The sequence below is a fragment of the Athene cunicularia genome (assembly GCF_003259725.1).
Source record: "Athene cunicularia isolate RWA chromosome 1 unlocalized genomic scaffold, athCun1 chr1_part2, whole genome shotgun sequence".
Taxonomy (NCBI): Eukaryota; Metazoa; Chordata; class Aves; order Strigiformes; family Strigidae; genus Athene; species Athene cunicularia.
In genome coordinates, this window is record NW_020799092.1 from 24751518 (window position 1) to 24776783 (window position 25266).

General features: G+C 39.9%; 2 protein-coding genes across 2 annotated transcripts in view; one reads left to right on the forward strand and one right to left on the reverse strand.

Moving 5' to 3' along the window:
- The window catches only part of MRPS35 (mitochondrial ribosomal protein S35), a 47072-nt gene extending 44350 nt beyond the window's left edge, over nucleotides 1-2722 (reverse strand). The window contains exon 1 of the mRNA XM_026867221.1: nucleotides 2702-2722. The gene's annotated coding sequence lies outside the window, so the exon portion shown is untranslated. The remainder of the gene's footprint in view (nucleotides 1-2701) is intronic.
- Nucleotides 1-25266, forward strand: part of LOC113490642 (potassium voltage-gated channel subfamily KQT member 1-like) — a 479623-nt gene that overhangs the window by 7921 nt on the left and 446436 nt on the right. Inside the window, 1 exon segment of the mRNA XM_026867187.1 lies at nucleotides 12522-12612. Within this exon segment, the coding sequence (XP_026722988.1) occupies nucleotides 12522-12612 (91 nt within the window).

Below are 25266 nucleotides of genomic sequence, written 5' to 3' on the forward strand. Positions count from 1 at the left end.
AAAAAAAAAAAAAAAAAAAAAAAAAAAAAGGTGGTTGGGTATAATTTCAACTGGAGACATATATAAGCCATTTGTGATTATCCAGCTGAAGGACTTTCACATAGCGAAGTAAGTCAGAGCAGCTCAGTGTTGAGGAAGGAGCACAGCAGGGGGAAGACATGTCTCATGTTAAAAACATCAGTGACCCATGATCAAGGCATCTAAATACTACAGAGCAGAGCTTTCAGCAGCTTTTCTATAATAATTTTTGTTGATTTTTCTTTCACTGTAGAGCTCGCATTTTTCTAAAAGTGTTTTCTTCTCTAAACGCAACTTTTCAGAATCGGTTAAGTTTGGCAAGCCCAAAAGGACAATATTTTGTATTTCGTTGCCAAGGGGTATCTCTCTGTCTACCGGTTTACAAGTTTGTCCCCTCCTCACCCATATCTTTGTTATTCAAGAGATAACATTCACATAAGAATCTCATATATCAACACTTCAAGTACACTTATCTGCAGCAAATAAACACCAAAAAACCACATGCACAGATAGTCTTTGCTGGAAATGGCATTATTTGAATCAAAACTTAAAAGGAGGAATTATTAATACTTCTCCTTTAAGAGCTTTCAATAGGCTTGTCTTCTATGGAAAATGTTATAGCACGACCTTGAGAGAGTTCACCCTTGATAAAGTACTTGACATCATTGTGCTCTCAGTGTTGTAGTTCACCTACTAGTTCCAAGTGTTTGCAGGCTTCAGTAGGCCATGCTCATGGCCGGTTATCTATGAAACAGAATTTGTCCCTGGTTACAATAACAACAGAAGCATGTTTACAGTCACACTAGCTACTCTCCAAAACAAAGCAGTGTTTAGGAAGATCAGGACACAGAGGCAGTCGTTTGTAACCTTTAACCCCTGTTGATCAACAGTCCAATGCACCAGCACTTCTTACTTAAATTTCTTAGCGCATGAAACAGATTTAAAGATAATCATTTAAAAACACTGGTGACAAAGCAGTTGTGGGTTTGTTTGTTTTGTTTTGTTTTGTTTTGGTTTTTTTTGTATCCATGAGGCTTAAGGGATTTAGGAGAAACCAAGAAATACTAAAATTTAGTGTATAACAGCAAGACCCCTCTTGGGAAAGAATGTCTCTTCTGTTGGTGTGAACTGGGTTAAGTGAGAATCCAAAATGAAATGAAGAATTCGCAGATAATTTTCTTTCTTCTGATAAGTAAAACTCTTCTTTTTCTTTTTTCTTTTTAAAAAGAGAGTGAGGAGAAGTCTGGCCATAGGTGATCTGGCTAAGTTTCTGTCTTCACACAAGTAAAAATCTGAAGGAAAAGGAAGCCAGGTGTTTTGAAAGGAAATGCTCCTCTATTTATAGCAGGTGTATGGTAGAAAAGGAAAACAAGTGTTTGCTGAAGTAATAGCTCAACCTATGGCTTGGCATCATTGGGAATCACAGAAAGACTCAAAGAGGACTCAAAAATGCCAGAAAACAGCACCTCAGTTCTTTTAGGATAGGAAAGAGTAGACGAACTGTACTGGTTGGTAATTATTTATGTCTCCTCCTTATCAGCTTGTTCCCTTTAGGAACTGAACAGCTGCCAACAAGTGAGCCTGTTCTCTGTTGGTGTAAATAACTTGCTTGCAAGAAAGTAAACAATCACACCCTGTTTTCACCCCCCTGCAGCACAGAGAACTTCCCATTGCAGGAGAGGGTATGGATAACGGGGAACATAAGAAGGCCAAATTGGCAGCTGGTGGGGAAAGGGAAATTGCCACATGACAAGCTTTAAATAGTTTCACCCCAAACCAACAATATTAAAAGTCACACCCATCCACTTACCCTACCTAAAAGTGTTCCAGAAATCTAATCAGAAATATTTAGGGAGACCCAGGATCTGGTTGTCACTTGTTGACAGGTTAACACTGGTAGACTTTGCCATTGTGTTTTGAGGAACAGCTTGTTTCTCAAACAAAAACATGAAGTGAGACCAAAAGACAAACCAGTAATATTTAGTGATGAGTCTTGCTAAAGGTTTGTTTGTGGTTACCACATATTCAACTATTGTTCTGCTCTTTATAGGGAATTTGGCGCTTGCCCATGTTTTTTTTTTCTCCAGCATGTTTAGAAGGGTCATTGGTTAGAGCTATGTTTAGCATCCCAGAGGCTGTTAGGAGCGATTCACAAGGAGGTTTCCTGATTGCCTAAGAGGCAACAGAGCTGTAGTTTGTTGGATTCTGTAGATCAGTTGGCAATTAATTAAGCCATTTATCTTTAAGGTTAGACTGCTCAAAACTAACCTGCATTCTGGTGCATGGCTCAATGACAGAGACAGTAACCTTAAAAAAATATGAAGGCAGTATGCACTGACTGATGGTTTAAAGGTATCAGAGGGAAGAGGGAAGGTTGTTCCACTGTATTGGTGAAAAAAGTGCGAAAGGATTGTCTGTTTCTATGGGAGTGGATTTACTTGGAGTCTGGGGAGGACTTCACCTTTGTTTCCACTACTTGTCTCCAGCACCTTTGTCCTAACACAGATACCGCTTACTCACCCAATTCAATCCCATGGCTTCTTTCCAATAGCCTGTGGAAATATCCTCACTGAGAGTATGAACAGCTATGGCAGAAGCATCACCAGCAATGGCTAAAACATATCTCTGGGGCTGTTATGTAAACCATGGGTCCTGAATAGCACCTCAGGGGTCTCAGCTCCAGCCCTCTCTTGCCTCCCCTCCAGGGCACACATATCCAGTGAGAAGGAAGAGCAGCTTCTTCACACTGAGGTTGTGTCCACTTCATTTCACTGGGTTCAGTTTTGGGCCCCTCACCCCAAAAAGGCTCAAGCGCGTCCAGAGAAGGGCAACGGAGCTGGGGCAGGGTCTGGAGCACAGGTCTGCTGGGGAGCGGCTGAGGGAACTGGGGGGGTTCAGTCTGGAGAAGAGGAGGCTGAGGGGAGACCTCCTGGCCCTCTGCAACTCCCTGCCAGGAGGGGGCAGAGAGGGGGGATGAGTCTCTGGAGCCAAGGCCCCAGCGCCAGGCCCCGAGGGAATGGCCTCAAGCTGCCCAGGGCAGGGTCAGGCTGGCTCTGAGGAAGGATTTCTGTGCAGAAGGGGCTGTTGGGCGTTGGAATGGGCTGCCCAGGGCAGGGGGGAGTCCCCGGGATCCCTGGAGGGGTTGAAGGGTCGGGCTGAGCCAGCGCTGAGGGATCTGGGGGAGTTGGGAACGGTCAGGGGGAGGTTCATGGTTGGACTGGAGGAGCTTCAAGGTCTTTTCCAACCCAGATGATTCTGTGATTCTGTGTTAAGTGAAAGGGAAATTATATACTGTAAGATCACTGCCTGGAACAGTACCATTTTGGGTTTTATAGATGTTTTTATGCCTAGCTTAAAATGCTCCTGTTACTTTGCCATCTTCAGTCTGTCTGACTCTGGCTGGTAATACTTTCCCTTATCTGTTTCAAGTTCAGTTTCTAAAAACTTCAAGTAGAGAATGAGAAGATCTACTTTCATGTTGGTTGTGAGGAGTAGTAATTAGGGACTTGCCATTCCCACTCACTTCAGCAGGTGTTTCTGGTGTAGTTGGGAACTGTCAATGTTAGGTTAATTGTTGGACTGGATGATCTTCAAGGTCTTTTCCAACCAAGATGATTCTGTTCTCCGTGACAGACTGCAGCAGCTCTCAGACTGTACAGCAGAATTATTAGAGCATCTCAGGTCTAGATCCTCTGGGATTCCTTGGAAAAAAGAAGAACAGATGTGTTTGAAATGTAAAGCATTGCTAGTGGGGGAGGTTTCCAGCATTTTAGGGAGCTGTGATCAAAAAGGAGCTCTTGCTATTGGGAAAGCCTTGGTTCTAGGCACCTCTTACACTCAGAGGAACCTGTCTTTTGGGACTCAAAGCTGGATGGTGTAAGACTCTCACAGAGCCTGAAGGAAGCCGACAGAAAACCTTCACAAGTGCATGCCTGAGCAGTAGAACTGAAAGTCTTGGTGTGTTCACTACTTTCTGCTGGTAGATAGTACTGGAAAGACAGCTTTTTACTGAGATTATACACACTAGAAAAAATATTTATTTCTGTATTCTGGATCTTCTGTCTAATGACTAATGCTGTATATACCCGCTGAACAGTATTTTTTCTTCGCATTATTCATGGAAAGAATGAAATTTAAATAACCTTGCACAGCATTTCCAAGTGATACTTGAAATGTACGGACAATAAAATACAGTTTTTGTCAATTCAGAGTGGTTTGTTCCACATACAAAACACTGTGGAACACAGCTGCAAAAATGGCACTGTTGTTGAAGCTATTAATTTCCGTACAGTTAGCGATTATTTTTCAGGCTTGCATCCTGCTTTTCTCTTTTTCTGAAGCTAGTACCACTAAGCTCATGTAAGTCATCCTGCTGTTGTCTGAAGAATCTCACTTTGCTTTGCACAGAGCAAGGAGGAAGCTTGTACTCCACGTCAAGTCTTGTGTTTAACATCTGACAAGATGGCACAGCTATTGGACTGCAGGTTTCCTGCTCCCTGAGGACATGTTGCTCCGGGACACTCACTTTAAAGTAGCTAGATCAGATACTGCTACGGCAGCAGGCCAGAAAGCAAACCTAGCATTTTAGGCAGGTGACCTGTGCTGAGATCCTCTGCCATCTGCAGGTCCCAGGCTAGCCACTTCTAAGCTAGCTCAGGTGTTCCTGTTTCAGCTCCAGTAACGTTCCTGCAGACATGCCCTACGTGTCTATGGAAAATTTGGGAAGTAATCACACATGTTGCCAGGGCACTGAGCTTACCAAAAGGCTGACCAGAGCAAATAGAGCCTGTTGATGCCCTCAGAGTCCTAAGAGCAACCCTCTTCTTGTCAAGGTGGGTCCCTGCGCTTTGCAAATGTCTGGTTTTGGAGGGGGACTTGTAAAAAACTCTTCTTTTAGCTTCCTGCATCTTGTCCACCAGTTCCCAGGAATGTTAATGTGGTCCATAGCCCTGCCAGTTGATGAGGTACTGAAGTTTTCAACAAAATAGTAATTAAAATCTGCCTCCTGTGCTATTCTGGCTGCCCTTGTACTATGACCCGAAGTGGATTGCTGGTGGACAGTGGGTGATGAGGCATTAGTGGGAGAGGGAGAACCCAGCGTACTGGGCTGAACTTCATGGATCTCAGGGTAGTTAGAGCCTGTTGGTGCCCTCAGAGCCCTGACACATCCTTTCCATTGTTTCAGGGTCTCTGTAGATTCAGATGGACAAGGGCAACATGTAGTGTGTTATTTTTAAGATCATGTTTTCAAGCAAGAGGTTGTGGAGCAGAGCTGAAGTCAGGAGCAAATTCTGCTGTCATGGAATCAGCATCTTTTACAGCTTCTGAAATAGTCATTGCAACGTACACATTTAAATTTTTAAAATTTTTTTAACATGTCAGGAAGTCAGCAGGTAATTCTCACTTTTATGGCATGTAAAATTACAAAGGATTAAATTTAAGTATGAGCTCTCATGAGCATGAAAATTGACCTTTGGATACAGAAAGCAATAAATGCCATGTGCTTGTCAAGATGCCTTTGCTAGCAAGAAGCTTAATTATATTTTGATGTATTTGAGTGTGTTTGTGTTCATCATCCAGATTGTTTACAGCTCATAACACTTTCAACATTTTGGGATTCTTACCTTTATATTATCTTGATATTCAAGATAAAAACCTGAAAATGTTTTACATCTTTCTTAGTGTACTGATTCCTAGACTCAGTATTATATAACAGTACAGCTATTTAAATTTAATTATAAATATTTTTAACTTTCACTGTTTTAACTCTAAAAACTCATAAATAATACTGATACCTGCAGCATGTGTCTAATTCCATACAAATTATTGTACGGTCTTCTTTTCTAAACCTTTTGTTTCTGTGCCAGGGCTGTGCTGTGGTTCGAGATTGTTGGAACAACATTACAGACAGTTCATGCCTTACTGCTTGACTAGGTGAACTGCCTCTGAACTGAGCTTGCTTTCTGTTTGGGTTTTTTTGTTGCTGCTGTTGCTCTTCTTGCTACTGGCAATTGTGAGGAATTTGGTGCCCTTACTCACTCATTAGTCTAAGGCTATCTTTGACTTTGTCCTCACTGCAACTTAATCTGTACTCACCTCATGTGAGCTGCCCTCATGCTTACACTTCAGCTGCTTTTGCCACAGGTGAGCATGGCTTTTTATCACTTGGGCAAAGAAACTACTCATTTCCCCATCATGATCTTAGTTGCTAAAGTCTCCTTGTGCTTTCTGGCATTCAGGCCTAATATCAGGTTTTCTGACATTACTTAATATTTCCATGCCAGGCTTGTTATCATCCAGGTTCCAATAAACAGGCTGCAATAATTTCTAATTTTTTGGAATCATGGTCAAGAGTCTCAAGCCCATCCATCCCTACTTTGAGCTGTCTTGGAATAACACAGCATGGTAGTCTAGTACTGCTTAAAGCTGAGACCATCCTTGCCTGCCTTGCTCTGAATGCGTCTCAAGCATGTCTTCACCAATACCTTTAGGTTTCATGTCCTTTTAGGTATCATTCTGTTGTCATGCAGTTGACAGAACGGACAAAAATGGTCACTAGATGTGGGCATTTCAGTGCTTGAAATTGTTAATAGCACAGTGTACAAAAAGAACTTTCTGCTTGACATTACCAGGAGGGTTTTACATTATGAACTGGATTTGAGAGAGTATTGAAACTGGAATGTATCCAGGTGCCCTTCCCGTCTTGCAAAAATCAAGTCTTGATTTTTTATGACCAAAAGTGAACATCAGTGATTCTACATTTCAAATAAATGTATTTTATATGAGGACATGATACTTTATCTGTAGAATGTCCAGTCTGTCCCGTGTTAGCAAAATGATGCCTCACTGCCCAGAATATACAGTGCCATACATTTAGTGATTTTAAAGGGTCCTTTAAAGGGCCCCTAGTGTGTGTTTTAGAAATGGAAAAAGAGATAGAGTTTCAGCACAGAAATACAGGAGGAAAACAACAATTAACTGGAAGTTACAAAACTTTCAGGCTGTATTGGCAGCCTTTGGACAGTTCTGGAGCCCTTAGGAAATAAATGACACCATTTGTCTTCCCCTATACGTCCTTATGCACATACATATTGGCAATTTGCATCTTTTTTTTTTTTTTTTTTTTTTTAGGTTTACAGATTTGGTTACTTTTTCTGAGGCCTAATAGGAGATGTGGTTAAAGATGTAGTAATAATATCTGCAGGGTATGTAAGAATATCCAGTTCTTCTCTGCTTAACTTAGAATGGAAAAGATGAAAAGGTGTAGTGTCATCCTCAGTATCTTGATAGACAATATTTAGAATGTCAGTTAACCCCTGACTTTTTATTTATTACTAGTGAGGGCAGTAAAAGAAGACAAAGAGATTTTGAAAGGAGGTAACTAAAATGGCAGGGATTGAAAGAAATTAAGGGGCTGCACTCAGAGGAAGCTTTCCGTACCTGTATACATGCATTTTGCCTAGAAATAGGATCTGTAACAATGGTAGGAGTGGACCATCAGTGTCATAAAAATGTTGAGAACCAAGAGACTGACTGGTTTCAAGAAGTGCTTGGTAAAGTTATGCTTGAGTTGTTTGATGTGGTTATTTCAGGGACCAGCAAAGTTCCTGTGTTCCTCCGACTATTGATGGACTGGAGTATGGTCTGAGCTTCAAGAGGCCCAAGTTCTGTGTGCTTCTGACACTGTCCCGATGTTTGGAAAAATCTGTTCCCCTCTTTGTGTATCTCTCCGTTTACCCCTCACTGACGTTGCTGACTGGAAGTAAAAACGGTCTGGATAAAGAAGCTGCCTGATGGAACACAGCATCCAGCTGAGTGGGGTACTCACTGCCTGTGAGGGCTTCCATGTCCTAAGATACTCCTCTTGTATTCAATGCAATAAGAAAAGGAGAATCTTACAACTCGGGTTACCTTACTTCTATAGCTGCGTTTTCTTTACATGAAAAGCAGCGTGTTAAGGAAAGGCTAAAGATCTGCATATTCCCATGCCCAGACTCTTCTAGTGTTGGATGCTGGCAATGCACGTATGCTGTAAACCCCTTATCAACTTGCTCTTTTCATTTACATAGCCTGGCTTGTCTTCAGTGTCTCTACTCAATGCTTTGCTCTGATTTTCTCTTTTTTTTGGAGTATCCTAGGAAGAAAGTAGGACTTTCGCCCCCTCTGCTGGCTGGCTTACCTTTGGCCAGTGTAGGGGCTCGCCAAAGCAGTGTATCAGTTTTATTATGACTTGGACAGGTCTCTGTACCCCCTATAACATACCACTATTTTCAAAGAGAGAGAAACATTTGGGGATGGAAGTAAAACTGCTGAATAAGATGCTCGGCAACTTGTGTATGTTGAAGTGAAAGGAGTAGCAGGATTGGGTGTTGCTGCCTGGAGGCACTGGGGAGCCCGAAACTGTCCACGCAGCCTCACTAGTGCTGAGTTCACTTCCCTCAACCTGCTGGCCATGCTCAAATGCCTTGGGAAACGTTGAATTATTAACTATGAATGTGCTCATTTAGCTGCTTGATATTGTTCAACTAAAGATTCATTCATATTTTTGTCTGCAAAAGTGCACAGATTTACTCCATGTGATACTTGATTATCCAGTTTCCTTAAAAAGGGTCATATGCTGAATTTGAGTCTAGGATGGTTTCAAGGAACAAACACATATAAAAGATGGGGATTTTTTTTTTTTTTTTTTTTTTTTTTTTTTTAACCTTTCTGGTAAGAAGTTTGTTTGCTTCAGTTTTTCTTGCATCATGCTTTCCCTTTGAGTTCAGATATTAAGAAAGATTTTTATATATTTTTTTTAATATCTTCAAATCCAGTTTTAGGCTTGAACAAAGTCAGCTGTTGTCTGTGTGGCAGCTGAGCAACAACTGTCTCTCTTTGCCTGTGTTAGCACTTACATGCATTTGACTTGCAGTGTGTGAATGACTGGACCAAGCGTACCAATTATGTAAATGCAAATTGTTTTCAGTGTTCTTTATCCTCTGTTCAGAGTTCCTGGGGTTCCGGCGGCAGTCTAAAAATTTGAAGCATTCCTCCAAGAGGAAGAGGAAAGCTGAAGGGCCCTGTGTGTCTACTGATATTAGCATTTTCCAGTTTTCCCTGGTTCTAGTTATGGTTTGAATGTGCTGCATAACGACTATTGGCTTAGTCTACCCTCTGAGACAAACATGTATTGTGGGTGTTTCTATACACAGGCAGTTATTTGCAAGTGCTAAACCTGAATCTCTGTTGTAGGTAGCTTTGTCTCCAGTCTTGCACCAGTCCCTGTCTCTTGGACAGACCTTGGACCCATGTTACAGTCATGTCCCTTCCTGTTCTTGCCTGGGCTTCTTGAATAGATGCTGGACCTGCCTCCCCACCTCACCTTGTGTGACAAATCACTGAAGGGCTGATGGGGCTGGTTGATTAAATGCTTAAATGTTGACTTTCACCACCTCAGCCCTCCTTAGGTATTGTAAATCTGCATACTGATGAGTTAGAGGGTGGCCATGGGATGTCATCACCCTCGGTGCCTGACTTTAATGGAGCAGCCTCACTCTCACTTCTCTCTGACAGCCAATTACTTTCTTAGAAAGCATAAACTATCTATTACCTTAATGACTCTGGTAACTTTTAGCTTTTTATTAGTAAAAGGTGAATCCCATTTGGAATTCAAAACTGACACCATTTTATTTAGGCTACTAAAAATTTAGTGTTAATGGAAGTTGCATGTAAATAATGAATCAGTATGATTATACTGACTTCTAAGTAGTGAATTTTGCCCTAAGAGCATGCTTCATTTCTTTTATCTGCTGTACCTGTTCCAGTCTTATTGTTCTTGTCTTTGCAGCTTGGATGTGAAGATCTAATTCATCACTTATTTCTACTGACATAGTTTTAGTCACTAGTGTTTGTTGTGATAGTTTGTAGAGTGAATGAGGAAAAGATCCTCAACATGAGTCACTATGTTATCAGGATCTTCGGGATTAAATCTGTTTTTCTCTCTCCTTCTACTTATTGGAGCAAAAAATGTTCACAGAGGAGTTGATCCAGTGGTAATTAAACTGAATCCCATAATCAAGAGAACTGGATCTACCTGAGTATTATTCAGCTTTGCCAGAGGAGAAAAACATACTTTCTTGCCTTTTGAAAAACCCTAAGTAATATTCTAGGATGGGCAAAATCAAAGTTTATCCTTCCTGTACCATCAACACTGCAAGTTCTTTGCAAGGTTTGCATTGCATCATTGTGATTGGGTTTCATTTGTAATAGATTTTGAAGGACATTATGGCGTAGTCATGAAGTACTGTGATTAATTACACTAGTAATTAGGAAGGCTGTATGGGGTGCTGAGATCTGGGGCTGTTGCATGTTCAGAAGTGTAAGGCTCTTGCCTTTCTCCTACATGGTAATTCTCACTGTACGGATACTGGCTGATGCTGTGCTCTGACTCTTCTGGGATACATGATATCTGGATCACCTTGCAGATTACGAGGTAGCCTGGCTCACAGCAGCAAAGAAAAACTAAGACCTCTCTTCTCCAAGCTAACTAAGTCCAGTTCCTGCAACCTGTCTTCACAGGGGCAGGACAGGGGCATGGCTGAGCAGTGACATGGGCCATGCCCCCACCTCCCCGGGAAGCCTCACCCCTGGCCATTGTCCAACCCACTTGTCATGGAATTCCCACCGTTCTGGTCAAGTGGTTAACTTGCACCAACTCTCCTGCCCCTTGCAAAATGGCTGCTGTTTATACTGTGTTTGTGTGTGTGTATGCAAACATATATTTTTATATATATGTATGTAAAGGAGAGTACAAATATGCATAAATATATTTCATTAATACGTAGCTATGCTGTTTATATGTGTATATAGAGCCTATACAGAAAATATAAAGATAATTGTATCCATAAAAATGGATATCACATATTGTATAAACACATCCTTTATTGAGAGCTAATGAATAATTAAGTTTAAACGTGAATAGAAAGTTAATTAACACGAGCAAAAGGCAGGCTCGGGGCCCGCCACTTTACAAGGCAGCTGAACAAACACTAACACGTATGGGCTGGGAGGACTCTGCATGTGTGGGGAACACTGGGACACTAGGGGGACAGGAACAAGTTGGAAGATGCCTGAGGACTGTCCCCTGCACCAGCCCCCCCTGCACAGAAAGCAAAGACCTGGCCCGAGACAGTTGGGGGTTCCCATTTTCATAGTGTTGCCCAAACCATGCAGCATGATGCCAAGCCCATTACATGGCGTGGCCATGGCCGTGGCCATCCTGGCTGGCTGCGGCTGGACGGGGGGAGTCTCTTGGTGGAGCTCGCAGCAACAGGAAATGTTCCTGATAAGCAATTCCTCCTATATTTTTTCATATAAAATCTACCAGAATCACACCAAGTATAGTTAGTGTGTTCATTTCTCTTTGCTGAAATCTCACAAATTTAATCCTACACCCACCAGGGCTGTACTGTTAGTCTGTCATTTACTTTGAAGTTCTTGAACAAGCCTTGTCAGTAATGTTTATGTCCTTCAGAAGGGTTTCTCGTTGGAAAAATGCCTCATCATATGCAGGACTATTAAGTTTTAATCACTGGTTCGGGAGTTTAGATACAGCCTCTTGGCATGGAATCAGAGGAAATGACAGCTGGAAGAGCCAGTACACAAGAGGGAATATTTCTGGCTGTTAGTAGAAGAAATTTCATTTTTCTTACTTTTCTCTTGTTTTCTGCATGACCTTAAGAGATGGTGAAAACTGTAGTGCAAATATATCAGAAGTCTGTCTTTCTGGTCTGTCCATCAGAGTTCTTAATCATTTGTTTTCACCAGTTATTAAAATGTTTAACTTGTTACCAGTGGTGGAAAAATGGCTGAGACATTGTACACATCAAAGTAATGGGTATTTTGCCAACATTTAAGCATTTAATCAACTGGGATTCAGCTGTGCATTTTGTTTTCCAATTCTCATGACTTTTCAGTTTGCCTTTTTTTAAACTGTTTTGGGGGGTAGGAATATATATTTTGAGACTTCTGAATTTTTTTCTTGATCTGAGTGGTGATACTGGAAATACTGTGGTAGTAGCTATTTCTTCTGTATTTATGTATGTTTTATATTTATGGAATGCATTTAATGGAACTTTTTTCATTGAATTTACTGTTCCTCACTCCAGTCATATGTCTAGTTCCACTGTAATTAATGCATTCTCTATTATGATACCTGTCCACGACACCACATAAATTATATAGCAATCAGTGAAACATGAAACATCCGCTATGACAAGCTTCAATGGGAAATTATGCTTGCTAATGTTTTACCAACTGATTTGTGTTCAGCCTTCGTGTCATTTTTCTTCCGTGTTTCCTAAAAATTATTGAATGCAAAATGATGAAACATTCATTTGAGTAGGAAGAATTAACGGATTTCAATTTGTGATGAAAAGTTACATAAATAAGGGAAACAAAACTAGATCTAGATTTTTACATTTCAATTTGATGAGTCACTAAACACAGTTTTCTTTTTGCAGATTTCTCTTGGTGTTGATTTGTTTAATATTCAGTGTACTATCTACTATAGACCATTATTCTGAATTTGCCACTGGAACCCTTTTCTGGATGGTAAGTGAACTTTTTGGGGAAATAATCTAATCAGTTTGACTAAATCTAAATTGCTTTAGGTGAACAAGAGAGATAAACTTAAATCTTCATGCTGCGCATACTACTAGGACATTTAAAGTAGTACCTGCTTTCATTAATGGAAGGTCATAGTTTTATGGGGATGATTATTTTCTAAATCTGTACACTATGAGAGTACTTCATAGATTAACAGTTTTTATGTACTTGCTTTTCTTAAGGTATGAGAGTCTCCCTGTAGCTCTTATAGTGGACAACTGGTGTTCATCAGCCTTATGCAGTGTGGAAGAGGTTATTATTCTATAGGCAGGAATGTATTTTTAAAATATATCTCTTCTAAGTCTTAGAGTAAAAAATTGGCTCTTCAGAAGTATCTGAATCTTGGGGGCAAGTGATTTCTGTCAGACTAGTTTACTAGTGTATAGAACAGGAAGGAAGAACTTCAATCGCACTTCTGTGCGTCGGTGGTTTTGCTTTGAAGTTGGTGCTTGTTTACTGTTGGCAATCCACTGGGTGTCAGGTTCCTGAGCATACTTTTAAGTTTTGTACTTGATATTTTGCAAAAGCATAAAGACATGCTTATCTAATATCTTTTTCTTGCTATTAGGATCTTAGAGTAGTAATTTAAGCAACAGGTGTTGTGAAGAAAAATCTGCTCACTTTGGAGGTATGCAGAGGTTGCTTATTGTTTCCACAGTAGCCAGGGAACAATATTTTTATCACTGGACTGAGTGACTAATTTACAGATTGTTACCATCCATGAGCTATTAAGTCTCTTAAGAATGTGAAATCACATCCAGGAACCATCTATAAAATCACATCAGGAACCATCTATAAACTGTTGCAACATACATGAAGTATTTTTAAGCGCTAATTTGAAGTAGGTGGGAAATAAAATACAGATGATTTGCATGAGGGCTCTAGAAAATGTTTCTCTTCTGTTACCCCCTGCCCCTCTTCACCTGTAGAAAGTTAAGAATGGAGATGAAACATCTTTGATAAAAATGGAGTAAATAACTTTTAAACTTTTTTACAACATCTGTACTTTAACCACTCAAACCATCTGATCTCAATATGTGATAATCTCAGTATTTTTACTGTAATTTCTTTTTGCTGAGTGGTGACTTCTAATGTGATGGATTTTTGTTTTCCATCTGGTTTGAAAATAAAAATCAGTTACTTCTTTTCCTATGGCTTAGACTACATTAGTATGTGCAGCTTCTGTGGCAATTGACTAAGCTATCGTTAGAATCCCTGAGTTATTTGGGGATTTTGATTAATGTTAATCTTGTAACAAATGTTTCTTGGCCTTTAAGCCATATTCAGTGTCAAAGTGCAGTATTCTGCCAATCATACGTAGTCTCATACTCACTGAAAGATGTGGATATATGTCAGTATAACCACCACCCGAAACAGTAATACTGGCACTGGCAAGGATTCAGTGCTTAGCTGGTTGTTTTTATGTAGATGGTGTGTGCACGCGCAGACACATGCTGTTCAACAAAAAAATAACCAGCTGAAGACAGATGTGTGGTTCACGTAGTGCCCACATAGCATTGCTCGCTATTTTTAAGTGATGTTATCATCTAACAAATGAATCATGCATAGTCAGTGGCAGTGCTGGAACAATTTCTTGGCCACCTTGTGTTACAACCTTACCCCGGAGGATACCTCTCTTGAGTTTATTTTCCTCCCTGATGTTTCCTGAGCTTCCTTCCTAGAAACAGCCAGCTCAGAGCTTAGCTGTTCTGTTGGCTACTGTAGATTCACTCGCCTAGAAAGCGTTTCTGTTAAAACTGTGAGTCATAGAGTTTGCTCTGAAATAAATTAATTTCAATTACAACATGCGAAAGATTGCTTTTAGAGCTAATTAAATTAGTTCTGTTTCATAGAGTCGTGAGGTTTCTTGGTTTTGATAGCTAAAGGGTTAGGCTCCTGCTTGGAGCATTTCTCCTCACCACTACCTGAAGGAATTTCAAACTGCATCTCCCATTTTACCCAGGAGAGTGGATAAACACCCACAGAAGACTGGAGAGCATTGTTCTCTTTATACTGTAGTCGGTCGTTCCTCTCATCTACTTCATACCGTAGCTGACTGTTCAGGTAACCAGAGAGAGTTTCTCTCACCAAAATATGAGAACACATGCCTATGTATTCTGCCTTCCATGCCACTCTGCTCTCTTGAAAGTGTTTGATAATAGTGGAGACTGCCAATATGGTAAGAAACAAAACTGGAGCAAAGCATCTATGGGATCAAGTTCAAAATGAAATTTATTTGTTTCTCTCCTGATTGAAGGAAACGGTAATTCTTTGTACAGCCCTGTCAGTGTGTCAGTAGTAAATAAATCCTGGTATGTGATGCTTGTGGTATTCTCCCGCTTGTGGAAAAACTGCTTTTCATTATATTGAAGTAGATTAATAGTTTGGGAGGATCAACTTCAAAATTGTAATGTTGAAAGTTGTTAAGTCCTGACAAGAAGGATAGCTTTTGATACTTGTAGACACTTTTTGTATTTTCTTAGAGAGGGTAAAATGATAAGCCAAATACAAGTTTGGATAATATGCGTCACTGGGGTAGATACAGCACATTAGCAACAGATGTAACGGCAGATGTCTCCTAAGCCAATGAGGTCTTGTGTCTTAAAGACTTAATTTTTTAATGTTCTTAATACTTCAGGGTGGTGTAAGATACTTTCTTGTTAAGTGTGAAACGTTTCATCATTCGGAGAAGCCATGTGAATATACCAAGGAAAGAATATCGTACCAAGAAGGCCCTCCAAAGCAGTGTTTGTAGTTTGAATGGAAAAATGGGGTTGAAGAAGCAGCTGCTGGAACTTAACGTTAAAAAAAAAAAAAAAGCCCCAAAGCTTTACTCTCCTCCTCCCGTCCCCCAAGCATATGTGTTCAAGTCTCTGAAAATTTGAGTGACTTCTGGATAAAAAAAATACGATTCTCTGGCCCTGCATTTGAATGTTAAGGCCAATCTGTCATCTTTGAGACTACTGAAGAGATTGCATAGCCACAGGTTCTGATACAAGCTGATGCCTCCCCAAATGCTGTCCATTGCTTTATTTGTTGTTCTTTCTTCAGCTTAAAGGAAACTTCTGTTCTTTGCATTTATGAAGAAAAGAGAACATGTAAATCTCACCATCACTGTGGTAAAATCAGTTTACTTCCATGGTAGTAAGAGTAGTCTTCAGTAGTTGTATTGAACTTGTAAATGCTGTCATTTGAAGGAGGTTTTTGTTCTTGTACTACTAAATATTTTGTGTATTCACTGCCACTCTTGGGAGGGGTTTTTTGTCAGCTCTGTCTAAAATAATCTAACTTTTTTTTTTTTTTTTTAATATACAAACATTATATGATCTTTGTTAATTCCTAATTGGGTTTTTTTCCCTCCAACTATTTAGCAAGCCAGCAAAGGAGGGAAGTGACAGTGGCATCGGCACAGTGAATCATGCTGATGCACACCAACAGAACAAGACAGCGAAGAATATAATTACTCCTGAATTTTTTATATTTTCTGAGAGAAACTTACAGTTTGAAATAGTACTTAAAATAGATCACAAGATTTCTGGGTAGAAAACAATGTACATGTTATTTCACAATCCACAAAGCCTAAATACACTTGCAGTTGGTTTGGTTTTGTGTGGGTTTTTTTTTGGTTTTTTTTTGTGTTTTTTTTTTTTTTAATTAAGATTGCTACATGTAGTGTGGTATGATAAGGAATCTCTAGTTTCTCCTGATTTCCTTGGCCCTCGATCTGTACTGTTGGGAGCTTTTTCACTTGTCTATCCATCAGTATTTAGGATCTGCTGCATGAGAAAGTTCTTGTACAATGTCTGGGGAAACAAGCAAAATGGAACAGGCCACAGTTGTGAATAAAGCATTTGCCGCACTTAAGGCAATACTGCATTACCATCTGCCTTCTAAACTTGTAGCATCTGTACTCCCTTCAGGATCTTGAATTATATTATATCTTGGATGCTACATCCAAGGCATTGTCATCTATTATTCTGTCCTCAACTAATTTTCTATATCTGAACAGCAGATCCAGCTGTATTTCATTCCCAGTTGCCCACTCAATACCTGCATCTAAAGGTTATTCCTGAAACACTCCAGAAATCTCTCAGATAACTTGCATCTCACTGTGTTGCTTTTTAGATAAGTGCTACCTGAATTAAAGTCCTCTATAAAAAACAGGGCACGATCTAGAAACTTTCTTGAGTTGTTTATAGGAGACTTTGTCTGCCGCCTTATCCTGATCATGTGGTCTGTGACAGACTTCAACCATGATCTCACCTTTAGTGGCCTTCTGGAAGAATTCTATCATGCCTCTCAAGCACAGGTCTGATGAGGAACTGCTGAGGGAACTGGGGGGGTTCAGCCTGGAGCAGAGGAGGCTGAGGGGAGACCTCCTGGCCCTCTGCAACTCCCTGCCAGGAGGGGGCAGAGAGGGGGGATGAGTCTCTGGAGCCAAGGAGCCAGCGCCAGGCCCCGAGGGAATGGCCTCAAGCTGCCCAGGGCAGGGTCAGGCTGGCTCTGAGGAAGGATTTCTGTGCAGAAGGGGCTGTTGGGCGTTGGAATGGGCTGCCCAGGGCAGGGGGGAGTCCCCGGGATCCCTGGAGGGGTTGAAGAGTCGGGCTGACCCAGCGCTGAGGGATCTGGTGGGGTTGAGACTGGTCAGTGTGAGGTTGATGGTTGGACTTTTCCAACCTAGATGATTCTGTGATTCTAAAAAAGGCCCTGTCTGATGTCTGTGTGCATTTCTTCCGGTATCTCATGTCCTAAATATTGGAGCAGGTACTCTCTTAAGAAATCTTCCATTTTGATCACCAGAACAAACTGGCAAAACTGAGCAGCCTACTGAGCCAAAAGAGCAGTGTGAGGGGTGACTATGGGCAGTTCTGTAACTGGGACTGCTGAAAAGAGAGAGTTTATTCTATTTTATACTAAAAACAAATTTCTGAAATAATCCTGCCCACGTGGTGTTTATGTACTTGAGATACAGCCTCACAAATTATCATACCATGCCTGAATACCAAAACGTGGGTAGCCAGGGTGGTATGTTTGAAGAGTAACAACTTGAGAGTAGGGGAGGGAAAGAGGCTTTCTTGCCTTTTTATGGACTACATGGTAAAGCCTGCTCTCAACAGGCACGTGAGCGTCAGAATTTTGGAACTGGTTTAAAGTTCCTTTTAAAAAATAGATTAATACATCTGGTAAAAACGGGGAAGAAAAAGCTTGTTAAAATAACTGTCTTTTTTATTCTTTCTCCCCTACTTAATTACCCTCTAGATACTTTTGGTACTCATGGAGATATTTGTCAGGGTTCACTTGCCTTTTTAATAGCGTCTTCCAAACACGAGTCAAGAACAGTGATTATGGGATTTCCTACAGTCAATACTTAATCTTGAGTCAACACTGTTCACTTTCTGTCTTTGATGGAATCGACTCCTAATTACTTGTGTTTATCTGCTTACCTTCCCAATGGTTTTCATAAGTGCTCCTTAAATACTGCGTGGCTGAGTGCAGAATGAATTTGTGATTCCTGCCTGAGCTGCAGGGCTGCACCCACATGAACTTTTCTGACAGGCACCTGGCTCTTGAAGGGTGTTCATCTTGAAGAAGGCAAAACCTGACAGCCGTCTTTTTGTTCCATCATCCTTACCTTTTGCTTGTTATTCATCAACAGAAAATTCTTTCAAAATGTGTATTCTGAGAAATTAAGAGAACAGGCATAGTATTATTTCTTTTTTAGTTGAAAACTACCTGCTTGAAGTAATTTCATACTTCAGTTTTTCACTGATATATTTAGAGATGGTTTGGTAATAAATAATTAAATTATGACAAAAATTTAATCTTTATATACTAGAGTTGGTGTTAATCTACTTGTTCTTAAAATAAATATATGCAGTTTTATCATGACCTTGGATTCCTGTCATGGGTTGACTCTATTTCCATTGACCATATTTCCCAGAGCTCTAAACATTTTACTTCTTTTCGCCTTCACTTTTTGAAATTTTCCCTGTGAGTTCAACAGATCAATCAAATGAGTGCTGATTGCTTATGATGTCTTTAATTACAGAAATTCTGCTTGCTTAACTGTTCTTTTTGACTTTTCACATTTATAATGTGTATGTAATTCTTCCTTTTATACTCCCTATTCTAAGAATGATCCTCTAAAATCTTATTTACTGAAGTGTTTAAAGTTAGGTTTCAGCCACTTTCTTCTCTGGAAGGTAATGAAACTTACATGGACATGCCTGCTTCCTGATGTACAAAGCTTTCAGGTGTGTGTGCATATCATGCAACAAATATATATATTTTCACTAGTTAGTATTGTCGGGTGGTTGTTCAAAGAAAAGAATGTCTTGAGCTATTCTCAAAGAGTTGCTGATGTATTAGCACAGAGTTTTTGCATGACCATAGGCAAACCTTAAGTTCAAAGAATCATAGAACAGCGTAAAGATCATCTAGTCCCACACCCCCTGCCCTGGGCAGGGCCACCTTCCACTAGCCCAGGTTGCCCAAAGCCCCGTCCAACCTGGCCTTGAGCCCTTCCAGGGAGGGGGCAGCCACAGCTGCTCTGGGCAGCCTGTGCCAGGGCCTCACCACCCTCACAGGGGAGAATTTCTGCCTTAGATCTAATCTAAATCTCCCCTCTGTCATCTTAAAACTTTTACCCCTCATCCTATCCCTACACCCCCTGATCAAGAGCCCTTTCCCAGCTTTCCTGCAGCCCCTTTCAGCCCTGTGAGACTGCTCTAAGGTCTCCCTGGAGCCTTCTCTTCTCCAGCTGAACCCCTCCAGCTCTCTCAGCCTGTCCTCACAGGGGGGTGCTCCAGCCCCCGAGCATCTTCGTGGCCTCCTCTGGACCCACTGGATCAGTTCCGTGTCCTTAAATTGGAGGGCCCAGAGCTGGACCCAGCACTGCAGGAGTCTCACAAGAGTGGAGTAGAGGGGAAGAATCAACTCCCTCACAGTATCTAAGTGACTGAGATTAAAAATTTTAAAAAGTGTTTAGGAGTATTTTTACTTAAAGATCCATGTCAATTATTGTTTTTATGTAAAAAGTTTATACAAGAAAAGGAAAAACCCCATTTTCAGCAAACTGTGCATATGTTTATGTCCATCTATGTTTTCAGGCTTCCTTCGTTGTGTAACTTCTAGGTAGCCTTTTATCCTTCCATTTCGTTGCAAATTTTAATTCCCTTATAGATACAGTTATAATTTTATCTTACTCTAAGATGATTCTATTTTTTTTTTTTTTTTTCCAAAAAGTTGCCAAAGCTTTTTGTATAGGCTTTTGCCAATACAGCAGGATGCTGTAATGTTTTCTTAATGATCTAGTAGTCTGTGTGTCAGTTTTGATTTGTAAATGCCATCTAGATCTTCAAGAATATGGCATTAAAAAAATAAACTATGAAGTGGGCCAGGTGTAATTCCTCCTTTGAGGATTAATCTGATTGTTTTCATGGTTAGAGGTCATATATTTTTTCACCAGAAGAGGTCACCATAGTAGTTTACAAAAGACAGATTTTTATTTGTATTGTAAAAGACCTTGAAAAAGGAGAGTTTCTTAGCTCGAGGGAGTAATTTCACTAATTGTGCTGTTCAAAAAATTAAAAAAAAAAAAAAAAAGAACAAAATATTATTTTTATCATACACATCATGTTTTTACACACTATGAGTAACAGAACACAATAAATCAATTTCTATAATGACAGAATGCTGTAGGTGAAGGGGAAATTTTTCATTTTTAATATCTTGATGTTAATTACTTTTTAAAATTAGGAGTACCAAGAGTGTTCTTGACTTTGAGAAAACAGAATGTTTTTGCTATAAATCATATAAATCATATTGTTTCTATTTTGTTAATTTAATTTCTACTTGTCTGCCACGATGTATTTAATGTTGTGGTCATTGCATTTGGAATGAAAGTAGGATAGGAAATATTATTTATCTGCTTTCCAATTCAGAGGACATAATCAGATGTGAAATCACTGCATTGTTTTCCGGCTAAGTTGTAATGGCAAAACTATGTAGGAATTGATATACGGGACTGGACAAAAAGCTTAGTTATTTCAGTGTTGTATCTCTGATAGTGGTCTGGTTTAAATAAAAAAAAAAAAATAAAAAAAAAGACTTTATTACAGAATTACTACCTATTAAACCAGGTAAAGCATTTCTGAATCTTTTCTTTCGCTTTCACCAGAGGTCACTACATTCTAGTCATATTCTCCTGATGGGTGCTTTACTTGTGTAGTTTTCTCAGGCTTATGGAGTAAGACTTTAAAGGCATGTGCTGTCCTAGAAGCTTTCTGCAGCAGAGCCACAAGCAAGGTGGATAATCTTAGCATTTCAGCTGTGGTCACCTTCCCTGTTTCAGCAGGGCTGGATCCTGGATTCCAGTGTTTTTTCTATATGAGCTCAGCCTCTGTGGTACCTCTTCCTTTGGGAAACAGACTTTACGCATCCTCTGACACATTTCTTTGCTGCAAAAAGCAAAAGCATGTTTCCCAAACTGAATTAACACCCGTAGTTCATAGCAGTACAGTACTAGAGGGTACACGATACCCTTAAGGATTCTGTTTTCAGGGTCCTCACTTGTTGCCTCTATCCTAGGCCCTGCCTGCCCTCTCACATTGCTCGGTTGATAGGAGACCTCGTGTAGTGACTACATTTAGCATCTATCTTTTATTAAGCATTCCTGTATTTGCAGATCTTGTTGGAGAGAAGACTGAAATGTAAGATTAGGAGCTCCCACATCAGCTGCTGCTTAAGCTTTTCAGGATGGAGGGTCCTGCTGTGGCTTTATTTTGGAGTCAGGGCTTAAGCGGAGGATCTCATGAAAGAGTTCTAGGCTGCAGATGGGTCACATTGTTCTGTGTCTTTCCTGCAGTCACTGCTTGGTTTTGGCTTTTTATAATGGTTTCTTCTGCGTCATATGCCTTGAACACATCCTCCTGCTGTATATATAGGCTAGGCTTCTCAGAGCACCCAAGCTTCAGAGTACCCAAGTGATAGTTGGCTCACTTAAGCCAGCTAAGGCATGTGTGTATTTAACGGCTTTGTTTCTGAAATGGACCTCAGAATGGCTTTTCTTTTTTGAAAGTTGATGACACCATTTTCAAAGTGTGTCTTTTTAAAAGAGGATGCACCTTCCTGTCTTCAGTAGAGGAGCTCTCTGGTTCCTTTATTTTTGTGTCTGCTTTTGTCTCTTCTCCCATTTAAGCTATGTAGTCATGTCATAAAATGCTGTGTCTTATCTGTTAGCAGAATAGAAACAAGGCTGCATGGTATATAAGCTTAATTTAGTCTTTATGATTTATAGCAAAGTGTATATATTCTAATTGGTTTGAGGGCATTTTCTCCATCCCATCAAATCAATCAGTGTTAGACATTATTTTTTTTTTCTAATTCCTGCATTTGTGTCAATTTATAACTCTAAATCTGCGCTTTGCCACATGGCATTAGCACTTGATGTCTTCTCCAGGTCTGTTTAACTATTTGATATGTTGATAGTCTAATACAGGAAGTATTAGTGGCCTCACCAGACCATTTCTTACTGATGATAATGGATCTCTTACAGATTATGGCATGCAGAGTAGGTCCCGTAATATTTAGTGGCATTTTGTGATATTTATGTCGTGTATATTGCCTGTGTAACAGTAGGAGTTAAAGAGGTGTCCAGTCCCTAACACTGGCAGGTAAACTGCTTCAGTAGAAAAAAAAACACTCTTTCTTTTATTCTATGGAAGAGTCAGACTGTGTTAGTGTAGAACACATCTGAATAAAAATAACCACATGACTCAAAAGCTTTTGGTCTGTTCTCTTATTCCTTGTAAACCTGTGAGAGAGAAAGCAAGAGGGAGAATTCTTGTTTCTTTCTGAGCTTCTTGCTGGTCTGTGCCAAGATGAAAAAATAGATCAGGAATATTATATTATTACAATACAAATCATTATTAAAATAGATATGGAATATTATTTCATACATTAAACATATTAGGAAAACATTTGAGTCCACAAGTCTCTCAACACATTCCGTAAGTTTCAGTTGTCTTCTAAGTGGTCTTGCTGGGTTGCCGTAGTCTTTCTGGAATCAAATGTAACTATCAGGCTTCTCAATGGGAATTATAGTTACTCTTGTGGGTTATATTTCCTTGTGGGTTGCCCTAACTCAGTACAGAACATGTGTTGGATGACTGCTGTGTGTTTTTCAACTATATTAGATAGAAATCATTGTGCAGTAAGTGTGGCTGAGACAGATTAACAAAGGGCCAGCTCATAATGCTCTTGGTCAAATTTTATTCACTCTACCTCTATAGAGTCTTCTGTGCAAAGTGGTTTCAGAATGTGGCCCAAGAGACTAGAGAAACATTTCTTACTTGAGAGTAAGTGGAGAGGTATATGCAGGATTTTTGCACTTCCTCTCCTCAAAATTTTGAGACCCTCCCAAATCAAAAGGTCAAGAAACATGGATATGATTATTTACAGTTCCAAAGTGGATATTCACATTGGATAGATTCCACTCCAGGAACAAAGCTAAACCCTTCCCCGCCTACCAGAGGTGGTCCCTTCAGGTCAGGCTTTAAGACCTTAATGCTGTTGGGGAGCTGGAAGGCTCTTGTCAGGTTCTGGTGGATCTATAGAGAAATTAAGAACTTCAGGCACTAACTTCTTGAATCTTCTTGATACACTATTTGATTTTGTTTCCTTAGTGGTATCTTTCTGAATTAAGCGAATCTAGAAAAAGTCCTGTTCAAAAATAATTGAGATAGTAGTTAATTTTTTTTTTTTTTGGTAGAAAAAATGTTTCCTGCCTAAATAGAATTAAAAAGTAAGTCTTCCTCTTCTACTCACCCAGCTCACTTGAATGGTGGTTGTCACAGGTGAAGTGACTAGAGCACCACCTGCTTCCCGCAGAGCATTCAACTTCATTCTGTTATAGGAAACAGAAAATGTCGATAAACTGAAAGATAAAGATACTCCTGGTATGAAGTCAAGAAATTCAGCATATTTATCAGGCGTGCATGCAAACATTTTTAAAAGAAATGTAAACCAAATCCATTTGTATTCAAACAACAGACTTTTAAACATTAAGTGCATTGGTTTAATCTAAGAGACGTGAGTTTGAATAAGCTAATGGTACTATAAGACACTTAGCAGTGACTGTCATCTTTTCTTCCATATATTGGGTATTTTATTTTCACATATGATGTCTCTCATCTTTACAAGAGCAAGCATGATGGTAGGAAATAAGTATTTTCAGTATCAGTAGGTTTTCATAGCGTTTGAGTAACTATTAAGCTAAACTGGTCACTAAACTGACATTTTCAACTCTAAGGACTGGAAAACCTTGAAGACAGGTTATCAGATTAAATTTTGGACATAAGTACACGTGTGCAAACATTTGGACTATTAAACCTTTATGCCTGCTTCTGAGGCTTCATTGTTTTGAGCTGCCATTCCTTGATTGAATCTTCGTGAGCACACACTATTCATTTAGCCATCCCACTTCCTCCTTTTACCCGAGCACCTAAATATTCCAATAAAAAAAGTGAAGAGAGCCTTGTGTGTGCTCTCCACCTAAAACACAGCTGCAGCTGAGAAAATACTCGTCTTTTTCATGTGTGCACTTTAATCACTCCAGCCGAACTCCTTCCCTTCTCCTGCTTCCCCCATGCAGTTATCCATAACCATACTGGAACATATTGTAAATTCCAGGCTATATATTTCATTTACACATGCTCCTGTATAAAATGTTGATTTTTGGTGTTAATGTGAGTATTTTTTTAATTCGGTCATCAGTGACATTCTTGGGTAGAAGTTGATGGCTTTTCCACAAAAGTTTCTTAGTTGACTGATTATATTAGATACGGATGGAAGTTATTTGCATACATCTTTTCCTTTAAGCTTATTTTTTTCATGTTTTTAATAAAATCAGTAAAATAGAGTTATGCTAAAAATAGCCTAAACATGATTATGTATTTTTTTAATGTTTTAATTTGAGGGGGGAAAAAAAGACTTACGCAGTGGCTAGACTTAAGAAAAAGGAAGAAAAATATGAAGATTAAATGAGTTAAGGGCTTTCACCTGATGGCCAAAGAATATTATACATGTGTGTTTTGGAGTTTTTTTCCTAGGCAACAGGGACAAGCACAGAATAATGGGGTGCTGCTACTGACTTTAGCAGAGATATTAGATAGTACCAGCCCAGTGAAAACATCAGTAATTATATTACATGTCAGTTCTTCACAGTGGATAAGCAGTTACTGCATGTTAAATGCTTTCCCTAGTATTACTGTGGCTATTTGAATTGCCAAGACTAACCTTTACGACTAATAAAAGAGGAAGAGACTAACACAGAAGCATGAAGAATCTGGTCTGTCCTGTAGTTTCCTTACTTTGTGCTCTGCTTCCTGGAAGATAATTCGAGCTGCAGCGCTGCCAAAAGACCCTCTCACCGATACATTTGTCGGTACATTGTGGCTCTGGCTGTGCCTCTGGAGCAGATTCAGTGCCCCGGACACAGGCTGATGCTCTGTGTTTTTCCATATTTGCCTTGTGATCCTTCAACGGGTCACGGCAAATGTCCTGACAGTTTACGGCAGCTGTTCTGTTCAAAAGGACGTG